Source organism: Numenius arquata, chromosome 1 (assembly GCF_964106895.1).
Source record: "Numenius arquata chromosome 1, bNumArq3.hap1.1, whole genome shotgun sequence".
NCBI lineage: Eukaryota > Metazoa > Chordata > Aves > Charadriiformes > Scolopacidae > Numenius > Numenius arquata.
Window position 1 is genome coordinate 66,973,977 of NC_133576.1, and position 13,113 is coordinate 66,987,089.

General features: G+C 42.2%; 1 protein-coding gene across 1 annotated transcript in view; it reads right to left on the reverse strand.

The window, feature by feature from the left end:
* Positions 1-619: 619 nt before the first annotated feature.
* Positions 620-13,113, reverse strand: part of LOC141470035 (cohesin subunit SA-2-like) — a 58,651-nt gene continuing 46,157 nt past the window's right edge. The window contains exons 24-31 of the mRNA XM_074155952.1: positions 12,386-12,554; positions 10,519-10,670; positions 9,099-9,200; positions 7,616-7,770; positions 7,391-7,519; positions 3,733-3,923; positions 2,528-2,702; positions 620-743 (exon numbers count right to left, since the gene is read on the reverse strand). Coding sequence (XP_074012053.1) covers positions 620-743; positions 2,528-2,702; positions 3,733-3,923; positions 7,391-7,519; positions 7,616-7,770; positions 9,099-9,200; positions 10,519-10,670; positions 12,386-12,554 — 1,197 coding nt within the window. The remainder of the gene's footprint in view (positions 744-2,527; positions 2,703-3,732; positions 3,924-7,390; positions 7,520-7,615; positions 7,771-9,098; positions 9,201-10,518; positions 10,671-12,385; positions 12,555-13,113) is intronic.

The following is a 13,113-nucleotide window of genomic DNA, read 5'->3' on the forward strand; positions in this document are numbered from 1 at the left end:
CTATTATCTGATCCCAAAGGTGCCCACAAGACAACCCCCAGGCTACGCCGGCTGCCGCTCCAAGCCCACAGCGTTCGCGTGCTTCCCTTTTCAAATCCCCAGCTGGTTTGGGGACAGCTTAATCTCCCCAAACAGCCTTGACTGGAAAAGGGCAAGAAACAAGGGACGCTGCGGCGAGAGCCCTGGGCTGAGCAGTGATCAGACACATGCCGAGTCTTTCCATCTAAAGAGCACAATGCAAACCCCATTTGTGAAGCAGACATTCCCCGCAGCGTTGCCATCTCTGCAATGTGTCACTAACGTGAAGCAACTGCGGCAAATGGCTCTTAACTAAGGAGCTTCCCAGTATGGGGAAAAAAAGGAAACCGGCTCCTCCTCTCAATGCACCCTGGCTTTTTTAGTTCAATGTACCTAAGGGTGTTGAGAGCCTGCAATAAGAATTGCCTTAAAAATGCAGATCAACCCAAAGGAGGAGACTACAGCTGCAGCTAAGAAGGGAAGAGGGGAGAACCCCTTTTCTCAGCCCGAAAGGGGCCACAAAAGAGCATCCCCTTTGCCGCTTGACGGGTTACTCGTGAGATTCTGAGCTCACATTCACCCACCTCAATGACAACTGTCCTCAGAGCTGGAAAACCTGAGCCCGAATTACCTGGTCTGCACCAACCACATCAACATGGACATCTTCAATTACGTTTTCTGCTTGACCCTCCTCCGAGACGTCTTCCGTCTTAATCTCATCTTTGCTGGGGGGAGAAAAAAAAAAAAAAAAAAGCTAAGTCTTGAGAAACTTTGTAACAGGTTGCACCCTTGTACAAGTGTGCTTACCACAGAGCAGCTCACATGTTAACATCTGCTGCTGAGATATCCTTGTAAGGTGGCCCAAAGTTCCTAGCTCAGTATTTCCCAGGTATGAAAGAGGTTACACTCCGAGGAACTTCCAATAAAGCAGTTCAGAAACAAAAGTTCATTTAAAAAGGGGCTGGATCTGTAACCAACTACATATTTAATAATTTTGCGTTCTATTTTACTCGTATTCACCAGGTACATTCAACAAGTGTCTCAAAACTTGGAAAAGCATGCGTCTTTTTCGGACTTGTGTTTCATCTTTTAACTTATCAGTATGGGAAATGGCACCTAAAACCTCAATAAATGACCTGTATTAAAGAAAAATATGCCAATGGAGCACTCTTGAGTGCTTTACACAGCTCTTTGCAGAGCTCTTTAAAGAGCTCAAAAGCAGACTCCATAGAATCATAGAATTGTCTAGGTTGGAAGGGACCTTCAAGATCAAGATCATCTAACCATCAACCTAACTCTGACAAAAAACCATCACTAAACCATGTCACTAAGCTCTATATCAACCCATCTTTTGAACGCCTCCAGGGATGGTGCCTCAACCACTTCCCTGGGCAGCCCATTCCAATGCTTAATAACCCTTTCAGTGTAAAAAATTTTCCTAATACCCAATTATTAGTATCCATATTTTTTATATCCATAAAATTACTAATATCCAGGGTTCACCTCCCCTGGTGCAATTTGGGGCCACTTCCTCTTGTCCTATCGCCTGTGACTTGGGAGAAGAGACCAACCCCCACCTCTCTACAACCTCCTTTCAGGTAGTTGCAGAGAGCAATAAGGTCCCCCCTCAGCCTCCTTTTCTCCAGGCTGAACAACCCCAGCTCCCTCAGCCGCTCCTCATAAGACTTCTTCTCCAGACCCCTCACCAGCTTCGTTGCCCTTCTCTGGACCCCCTCCAGCACCTCAATGTCTTTTTCTGGTACGGGGCCCAGAACTGGACACAGCACACGAGGTGGGGCCTCACCAGTGCCAAGTACAGGGGGACGATCACCTCTCGGGTTCTACTCACCACACTGTTCCTGATACAGGCCAGGATGCCGTTGGCCGCCTTGGCCACCTGGGCACACCGCTGGCTCATGTTCAGCCAACTATTATTAGCTCCCTAATATCCAGATTCCCTATTTCTGCGATACCTCTCTTACATCCAAGTTCTGAGGGGTTTCACTCAGGCGTATGTGCATGTTGCACATGGAAATGCACCCCTCTAAAAGGAATTCATCAGTCACACAGTAGTTAATAGCAGATCTGCAGAGACAAGAGCCCTCCTTCATTTCCTGAGATGCAGAAGACACTCATGGTCAGGCTGCAGCAAACAGCCAGCGAGTAACCAACACCACAGCCCTCTCATCAGGACCAGAGGCACAAGAAGCAGGACAGGGAGCCTTCCTCCTTCCTGGTCTTTTCCTCTGCATACTCGATGTTAGTCCAAGGCACGGAAGCCCTGTGGCAGTGGGGGACAATCAGGCTAAAGCAGCAAATGCAGATGACTGATGAAATCAAAATCCCAACCTGTCCTTGGGACACAGCCCATAAGAAAATCAGGAAGGTACACACCCTCTGCCCTTTGCCCATGGAAGTATTACAAAAACCAGAAGCAGAGGTGGACAGAGAGAACCAAACTGTTAACACCAGGACAAGTGAAGGAGCTTGTAAGACATAAAACTCTCACCAGTATCTTCTCCGCAGCCCTCCCGGACAAAGGAATGGCAAGTGTTCCTGCAAGTGCACCTCTCGAGATTTTAGCCTCTTCCTGCTTTTCCCTGCCGCAGAGGCAAGCTGGGAAGGCCGCTGCAGGGCTGCAGCTTTGCTCGCTGCTTCCGTCTGGCTGGTTTCAGGCAAAGACCCTGTAACAGACAGTGAACAGTCTCATTCTCCAGCTTCACTCTCAAAGGTCTTGAGAGGGACAGTTCCAACACGTTCCCTACAGCAGTGAAGCAATGGGGCCAAACTCAAAGGGAGATTTGGAGCAAAGCATTCTTTTAATGAAGGAATCAGCTAAAAGCCACATAAAAGAAAATTAATTTACTTTGCCCACTGGTCATTTTTGCAATCTAGATCTATGATCTTGGCCCCAGTCCACAAGTGCTATCAGTACTGCTGAGTCTGTATAACCCTCAAGAAAGGAGGGCCTTTGGGACACAAAGGAACAAGCTTTCTGAAGGCAGGTCACTGAGAAGAAAATTTCTGAGAAAGCATGAAAAAGAAACTAAAGGATGCTCTGGAAAAATTCCCTTTCCTGCACATGCAACTGCACATGTCCATAGCACTTAGCATTTTTACTGGGAATTCTTTTCATATTGGCTTTACTACATTTAACTAAGTCCCATCATATCCGTGCAATGAATACCTCATTATGGATTGGAAGTCCATGAAGCTGCTAAAGCCTGGATCCAGCCCACCTAACTATAAGTCCTTAAGCTAGGAGTATAATCCTACAGGCTCCCGAGAAATTCAACAGTGAGAAAGACCCCAGAAGATGATTTGGCCCAGATCATCTGGGCTGAAGATCTGAATCAACTTCTGGAAATACCTCTCCTGTCTCTATTATCTGCAGGGTCTAAAGTAAAAACACCCTTAACTAACAACTGAAAGCAGTGAACGAAATCTCAATGGCACAGACAAATGCCAGAGCTTGGTACAGAGCAGAATTCAAGATTATCTGAATTCAGCTCACTCAAAGTCTCCAGACCAACCTTACTGCTACTGAGGGATGAAGAGACCTTTAACAACAACAGAGCTGAAGGCAAAAGCCACAGTTCAAACTGGAAAGTCCACAATATCCACCACACTGTGGTACTGCTAATGCAAAGCATGAAGTGCATTTTAGCTAGGACAAAGCAATACAGCTGATCCAGAACAGAAAAGTTTTCATACCGTTAGACAATTTCCTTTTAAAAGAAGGCATCTTAGATGTGCCCACGGGGGTCCACTCTCCTGAACTGCCGAGGACAGAGCTCTCCTCATCTTCATTTGCCAGTAAAGAGCTTCTGTACCATATCAACGGCTGCCATTCGTCTCCTCTGCAAGGCAGTGGTTCTGCTATATACCTCTGTAAGTAAGCGTACCTGGAGAAAACGAAAAGCAAGCACAAGAAAACTCAGTATCTTTCCTCTCAATATCTAGGGAAGGTATTGCTAGAAAGGCATTTTCCCTTTACTCTCCAAAGGTGAAGACAGGTCTGTCGAAGGAAAAAAAAGGGCATCCCTTTTCTCAGAAATATCTGACATCTCTGAAATACCTGAATATTTAAAATGCAAATGCCTTCAAAGCTAGAAGAGTGCTTCAATTTTAGCATTAGAAACAACAGTAGATCCACAGGAATTACAGAATTACGTCAGTCTCTAGAAAGAACTTCCTGTGCAGGAAAAGTCGCTGCTAGGAGCAGTCTGAACAGAGCAGACCTTTGTGAGGATGCACTCCTTCTCCTGGTGACCCTTTTCTGCTTCATGGACTGCAACACAAAGGAGATCCCAGGCAAGAGATGCTCCTTGTGATTCAACAGTACAGCAGGTCAGGACATGGGGTGTTTACACCATGAATACCTGTTTTGTCAAAATTTTAAAAAAAAGAACAACCAATAAAACCACTCTTCTATAATACCATCTCAAACTCCATCTAATTCTCTCAGGTTCCCAAAAAAATGTCAAGTGTCTGCAAGAAGCTGTTAACAGCTCTGCAGTTATGACAACACACAGGACGTGGGAAGCATTGGTTCAAATCCCTGTTCTGCCTGATTCAATCCAGAGGCTTGACACAGGGCCTCCCTGAATCCCAGGTGAAGCTATCACCTTTTCTGGAGCAAAGAGGTCTCCTTCAAACATTCCTTCTGAAAAACGGGGCATTTCTGACAAGGTCTTTCTGACCCATTCCTACTTATAACAATAAGAAAAGAATACCAAAGTCTGACTCGGGATTAGAAACTGGATACTCACTACATTTCAGCTACAGCTCATCGGTTCAAAATCAAGGCCGGTGTTGTTAAAACAGACGCCAACTTAGCAAATACCAGAAGTGACAGTTTTAACGCCAGCCTGTACAGTATATTATTCTTTCTTTGATTAGGAGTGTGGCCTGGAAAATATCAGACATTTCATTCACTTTGCAAAACAAGAAAACCGGTGCTGGGAGGAGGTTAGGGTAAGCACCGACTCTGAAACAATTAGAGTCATGGACTCTGCGGGCCCCAGGGATCAAGAAAACCGGGTAATGGAATTTGTTGGTTTCGAACAAGAGTGTATTGTAACTACTGTTTTAGGGTCTAATCCAACTGCTATCAATGTCAATGGAAAGACTCCTACTGATTCAGGAATCAGGCCCTTTGTGCTGCTTGTTATTCAATAATTCATTTCTTGTGTGCATGTTGTGGCACAGAGCAATTGACAAGTTAGATATTTTACTGCTATGACCTGGGCAATTACAGGGGAGGAGGTTAAAATCCATATACTTTGATGGTGTTGAAATATACTCCTTTCTAACAAATGCCCATATTCTGTATCTCATCTGTTACAGGTACATTCACACATGTTAGCATACAGACCTGGACATCAATCCTATGATTAATAATAAAAATGAAAATAACCAGATGTTTATTTCTAAAAGTTCATGTTGACCTAAAACATTCCATCCAGTAATTTATGATGGAGCTAAACCTAAATATTTCTAAGAGGAAATATAATCTCCAGCCCCTGCAAGACATTTTAGGCCTCCCAGAATAGAAACTCTTACTCCACAAACATAGTCTGAATGTAGTTGTGGATAAAATTGCAATTTCCCCCCTTGTGAATTTTATTGTTTTCCATTTGTTCCCAGCAGCAGTGGGAGGGTCCAAAGCAGTAAGAACTGAAGTCAAAGAGCATTCCCTGCCAGGTTCTGTATTTCCCACAAAAGTTATCAATGAATAAACCTACCTGAATGTATCTAATACATTCAGGAATACACTTCTGGAATATATCCACTGGTCAAGAAGTTAAATACAGCCCTACGAAAAATGTCATCTGGACTTTACATCTGCCCACATTAATGACGAAATATTTTCCTCTTGTTTAATTAAAAAATACTCCTTGGAGGTAAATGAAATGACAAAGCTTTTCAAGGACGGATTAGCAGAAATGTACTTATTGCACGAGTGTCACCACACAGATGGCAATCGCTCTTTAAAATCCAGACAACATGGACAGAGTTGTACAGAAACTGTACAAAACCAATTCTAGTCATAAATCTCAAAGATTGTCTCTGAGAAAAATGCAAGAACAGAAAAGGCAGTTATCACTACCCATAGCTCATCCGCTTTAGATTTACCAGGGGTTGTAATCAGTATATGTCAAATATTTTTCTTCTGTATTTTGCATTTTGGAGTTGAATCAATTTTTTAAAATATATTATTATGGTAGCTGGCAATCATTAATAAATTGTATTTGTCATGTAAAGTAACAGGAAAGCAGACATTTTACCACTCTCAACCCTTGTTACATAAAAACTGGTTGATGATCCCCATGGAAATTAACTTCCCGTTTAAGACAAAGTGACACAGGAGCAAACAAGTTACACAGAGCTCAGCAAAATGTAGCTCTTGGGGTGTTTTTCCATTTCTGTTGACTTATTCTCCAAAGCATAACTCTTCCTGTCGGGTACAGGAGCGATTTCCTCAGAAATTCAAAAAGGCAGATGTGTCTTAATGTTTCATCTTACATTCCCATGTCTTCATGTATGCTCCCAGGAAAATGAAAATAGCTGTTATATATTTTGCAATAGTTTTTACAGTATCTGTAAATAGAAGACTGAAGTGCAGAGATCCAGATCCAAAATAAGCGGCAAATAAAAGGAAGGTCAAATAGAAGGAAAACTATTACCTCCTTCCCAAAAATGACTGGAGTCAAGGCAGGTGAAGGCAGCAGTAAGAGACATAATCATACGTCTCTCTGTTCAGATGCATAATGTCTCATGATGCCAAAATAAGACTATCATTCTTATATTATTAAATGTAAATATCTAAAGCACTAAAACACAGAAGGCCCGACTGCATCAGGGCATATTCCCCTGTAAAAAGTAAATTCTTGAATTTAAATATCTCCATTATGAATAGTGTCACTATGTTTCTATTCCAAATACATTCCACAGAACTCATGTAATTCAGTCCTGAAGCTATGGGGTTAGATAATTACAGAATAACGGTCTGGGCAATACCTCTTCCTCAATCTTTTCTGCTTTACTTTTCCGTTCAGAATAGCATTCCTGGCCAGTCAAGCTGCAAACCTCTTCCACCTAGTTAATATTGTCTTTCCCTTAGAAGAATTGCCACGAGGCCACAAGTATGTCTGAAAAAGATCTAGAATGCATACTGCACATACAATCTGAAATAACTACTACTACAAAATTCAACAAGTGTCTCTCAAACTAACAGCCTCAGGGACAGACTCATTTCAAAAGTTCACTGAAAAGCAACTTCTGCAACAGTGAAGGTCAAATGTCCCATGTATCCCCCAGGGATACACAAAACACAAACTCTGTATGACTGTACAAGAACTTAACTTACACTAGTCTTTTGTCAGGCTTTAGCAGCTTGTTGGAAAATTCACTGATGATTAACAGAAAGCTCAAGTTAGGAGGCAAGCATTTTCCATCTACTCCAGTCGCTCCTTGAAAAGCAAATTCAATCCCTTCCCTGTTGGAAGAGAAAACGAGAGAGAGAACAGAGCAATAAAACAGACAACTAACAAAAACAATGACCATGGACAAAGTGATGCTACGTGGCACATACTTGTGTATCATAGCTACAGATTCTCTAGATTTCACCTGGTCCCAGCCAAATGTTAGTGAAAAGCGGCGAGCAAGTTCTTTCATATTTGTGAAGGAAGCCGAGGAGAAGTCCATGCCACTACTGCTGTCTTGGCTTTCTGTATGTCTCTGAAACAGCTGCAAAAGAACTCTCAGGTGAGCAACCAGATGTAATCCTACAAAGGCAAACAAAGCACCAGAAAGACACGGAGACAGGCACAGCAATCAACAGTTCGCTTACACAGAAAGAAGCCTCACAAAAGAGCAGGTAAATTACGTGCTTCAAAAGCACACGACTGGAACAACAATGGACTGACACAAAGGACACTGTTGTGCTCAAGAGACAGGCACAAATTAAAAATAAATAGATAAATAACAATATGTGCATACACAGAGAACCAATTCCAGAAGATGATGCCTCCACTGACCCCATCTCCCATTGGGACTTCTGAATCAAGCTCAAGAGGCCTAATTTGCCCAAGAGGATTTCAGAATATCAGAATGCAGAAATAAAGCAGCAAGTTTGGCAGCAGCACAGTCCAATTTCTGAGATTGAGACTGGGTCAAAAGCAAGTTTTGAGCCAAATTAACTATGTTTCGGTATTTTTTTTCCTGACAGAACATGGAGGTAGCTTGTTCCCTTCAACCTGTTAACTCTCAAGGTCAAGCAAAGGCCAAAAAGGGCCTGTTGTCTATGTGATACCTAAACACAAAGTCCTGACTATGTCAGCAGAATATATGTAGCCAAATACTGCTTAGCCTCATCTAAGCTCCGATTTCAGGGGCTAGTTCACAGATCTAAGCCCCTGGCAATGTGCGTGAAATGAGCAAAGCTCATGTATCGGCACCCCCTGGGAGGAGCCTGCTCTGTGGGTTACAGCACGACTCCAAGCTAGAAGTAGCTCTGGTCATGGGCAGAGCTGGCAAAAAGCAGCTGCTAAAACAGTGAACTGGCCCCATCAGTCAGCAGCTGCAAGCCCCAGCAACCGAGACCCTGGAGAAGAGCTGCGCCCCACTTTCTTCCAGAAAAAAAAAAATACTGAAAATACCAGGGATTAAAGATTAAAGCTGGCCAGCCGCAGATACATTTGTGGTTCCTCAAATTCAACAGGAATTGAGGTAGTCCAAAAAATGACAGAATAATATCTTTAACCTTTGTTAAGGTTAAGAAACACCTACAATGTCCCAGGAAACACTCTGTGGTCTCACATCAATCCTAATACACTGTGCCTTTGAAGGTTAAAAACAAGACAAAAAAATCATGCACAAAATTGCATTTTAAAACAGATCTAATGATTAGAAAGGTACAAAACCAACATGCACATAGAAAGTGCAGTCAAGGAAATAATTTCTTCCACTAGTTTTTTTAATGAATTTGAATAATTATGGCAAAGTAGGTAAAAGATTCCAATATGAATACAGCTGTCATAAAAGCCCGGAGCCTCTTGCTTTAATCTTAACCTTACCTGCTGCAGACAGAGAATCAGTGTCTTGGCACTCTGAATTTTGTTATTGTGCCTGGTCCTGCTTAATGTTTCTTTAATTATGTCTCCAAAATCATTGTAGGTCTATTAACAGCAACAAAACACACGAGAATTATGATTCCCCTTCTTTAGCACAGGGAGTACACAAAACACATGATTCTGTTCATGTCAAACAAGAAGTTCATAAAACACTCCCAAATATCAGAACATTCAAGCTAAAAGATGAAAACTGGACTTCTTATATTATTTCATAGGTAAACCAATGGTATGCTCCTTTAAGAGAAATGTAAGGATTAAAGTTCCACTTGAATTGTTGAGCATTTATTATAGCAAAAGAACAAAGCCTACTCAGGAGAGAAATAGAGAGTTTTCTGTATTTAACCAACGCTTGCCTTGGGCCCAATAAAGAACAAGATCCATATTCAGGCATTTCCAAAGTCCTGTTGGTTGACTCAAGGCAACTGCCCGCTCTGTGCTGTTCTCGGCCCTCCTTAAACCCACTTCAGAGTGGCTGAAGCTCTACCAGTTGTCTAAATACCGGGACCCATGTGAAATCTAGGCCATCTGCATATGGACTGTGTGAGCTGTATGAAGTACAGCTATACAGCTGTATGAAGTACAGTACAGAGCCTGGAAAATAAATCATAAGTCATATGAAGAGCGGCTGAAGGAGCTGGGACTGTTTAGTTTGAGGAAGAGAAGGCTGAGGGGAGACCTCATCACTCTCTACAACTACTTGAAAGGACACTGTAGAGAGGTTGGTGCTGGTCTCTTCTCACAGGTAATTAATGACAGAACAAGAGGGAATGGCTTCAAGCTCCAACAGGGTAGGTTTAGACTGAACATTAGGAAAGAATTTTTCACAGAAAGAGTGGTCGGGCATTGGAATAGGCTGCCCAGGGAGGTGGTTGAGTCACCATCCCTGGATGTGTTTAAGACACGTTTAGATGTGGTGTTGGGGGATATGGTATAGGGGAGAACTTTGTTGAGTAGGGTAGATGGTTGGACTCGATGATCCCAAGGGTCTCTTCCAACCTAGACGATTCTATGATTCTATTCTAAGTAGATTAACTGCTTCAATGCGGGAATCTCTATAGTTAAAACACTCTCCCAGCCCTAAACTGCTTGTCTGCAGTGGCCTCTCTGGAGAAACCGAGGAGCAGATGGTTCAAACAGACCTACCCCCAACTCGATTTTCAGTTACTTTGCCTGCAGTGAGGTACCTTTGCAGAGCCAAGAGCAGAGCCTTGTCCAACTCTTGCTTGATTTTACAGCCCTTTTGTGTTTATACAAGGATTCTGAGCCATAAGACCATTAACCCCACATCTTTCACAAACACTGCAGTTACTTTCAAAAATCTAAAATGCACTGATAGGCAAAACAACCTTATTTAAAACATTACCTTCACATAGTGCTTATAGATCTCAGCAGCCGCAGTCATCTCTACCACATTATACACTATTAACTTGCAATATGCTGCAAGAAGACTCCGCTTTCTGTGCAAGTCGTCAAGTTTGCAACTTTCATCCTTTGTCTCCTCCTCTTCTGTCAGGTCTAGGGAAACAAAAGCATTGAAGCTTTGTTCTACTACTTTATTCCAGATATCTCAATTTTAATGACCAACTTTCATCCAAATAGCACAGACTCAGCTGTTCACTCAACACGCTAAGCAACAGATGCCAGTGTCCATTCCGCTGTATGTAAGAAAACACAGGGTTATTTCCATTTCAAAGCCTGCAGCTGATGACAGTGAAAATGAGTTACTTGCAATCTTCTACTCTGATCTTCATAGGGTTTTCACATTTCTACTAGTCAGAATCTCCTTGTACAACACTGCTCACTGCTACAGAACAGAATTAAACAGACTGCAGAATAAAAGGCACGAACACACCAAATGGAAGAGACCAGGCAAACTACAACCATGGGTTTTTTCTTGGAATAACACAGACGCTAGAAAACCATCACATAGCTCATCAGAAACCCTACAAAAGTTGCCATACACAGTCAACAAGAGTTCAGGTGAAATTCTCCAGGTGCTTGGGGAGAACTTCTTGCAGCAGGAGAGCTGAGATGCTCTCTTTCCCGCTATGAATGTAATCTACAAACTGCCACAAGACTTCAGTCTTTAACCTGTCATTTTGATGTGGACTGTTTGCACTTCTAGCATGACTGTGGGCCTGGAAACAAACATAAGGCAAGTGACTGAGCAGAAGTATCTGCAAATTAGAGTTAAAACTAAAATAGGGCAGCTGCCGGCTGTGCACAAAGACAAACGCATCCACGGCATGACAGAATCACTCATTCAGGAAGGAATCTGCAGTGGGGTGACAAAGATCTTCTGTGGCGAGGACTGAGAAATTGAAAGCATCATACAAAGTGGGTCTGAAACAGATTTAAGGCCATCTAACCCAAAACAGGATCAATTTTATGTTTCAGACATATAACATATGCAACCTGAAACATAACCTGCTTCGAAAACTCCCATGACTAGGATACTACAATCTACTTGAGCTATCTTTTCTATTGTATCTCTACCTTTACCAATAAGGATTCTCTTCTACTATCTCCCTGATGCAATTTAGGCCCATCACTTCTTGCATATACACTGTGACCTGGAGAAGCGCAGTGCCCAAAACTAAACGCAGAACTCCATCTGAACAGCTCAAGAGTTTGACACAGCAATCTAGAGCAATGCTTGGTTTTTCAAAGTGTGACACTTAAACTCTGCCTCAAAACCACAATGAGCTAACCATCTATTTTCAAAACACTCTCAAAAGAAACCAGCCTTCACAATAACAGCCTCAATATGGCATCTCAATGTGTTTGAAAAAGGAAACAGAGCAACAAGTACAGAGATATTTCCCACTAACTCTGCCCCTCAACCCCAAATCAAAATCCACTAGTCCTTTACTCTGATGGCTTAGAAGTGTCCATGCATTGACAGAGTCACACTGTAACACTACAAAGCCTTCCTCTAACACCATCACCTGTACCACCAAAGTCAGTTTTACCAAATACTTTTACATTCTCACTCATCCCTGCATTACATCATCCCTTTTCATCCTACAAGTAAACTGGCAGCTATGTCCCATGGTTGATCAACAATGGATACAGATCAGTGAATAACAGCTCAGCCACTTTGTTCATAAAGGGGCTCAACCGAAATAAAACAAAAAAAAACCCCAGTCCCTTTTCCCGATACATTCAGTGCAGATGACAAATGACAGCAAAAGTGGTAGATTGTTTTCCCAGTGATGAGGATGTCTAACCTTTGCTTTCCTCTTCTTCCTCCAAGAAAACATGTTCCTGGATAAACAAAAGCAGTTTTTCCTGAAGTGACGTGCTGGGAAGATAATCTAGAAGTCCGACTGCTTCTTCATTATTATTTAAATCCTGATGACTCAAAATCAGCAACCAGTCACAGAGTATCATGAACGCCTGTATCAAACAAAGCCAAAGAAGGATTTAGAGACCATGTTACTTTTCATGCCACCTCCACTTTGCATCTCCATCAAACACCACAAGTCACAATCTAGCTTCTATCCCTCTTCTTCCTTGCAAGCTAAAGATTACTGTTTGCCCCAACGTATGGTAAAATGCCACAGCTAAGCTCTTCCAGAACTTCTATATACTGTATCCTAAGGAACAAGTATCATACATGAACACCACCTAAAGATTTTCAAACTTCCACATGAATCATTGGACAATTTGTCCACTTTTTTTTTAAGTAATATTCATAGCAAGGCATTAATAATGCAATGACAGCAACTGATCAGTCTAATCAGAAAAACAATGATTATCAACTGGCAAACTGAGTCATTCAGATTCAGGCCTAGATTTTGCAGATGGACCCATGCAGGCACATACCTATGCTTGATTAAAGCACCAACTTTTGTGGCATTTTGACTAACATAACTTTAATTTTCCTTTAAAACAAATAGTTGAAGATTGTTTTTTTAAAGAGTTATTTCTCTGCTAAGAAACAAAAAATAGCAAA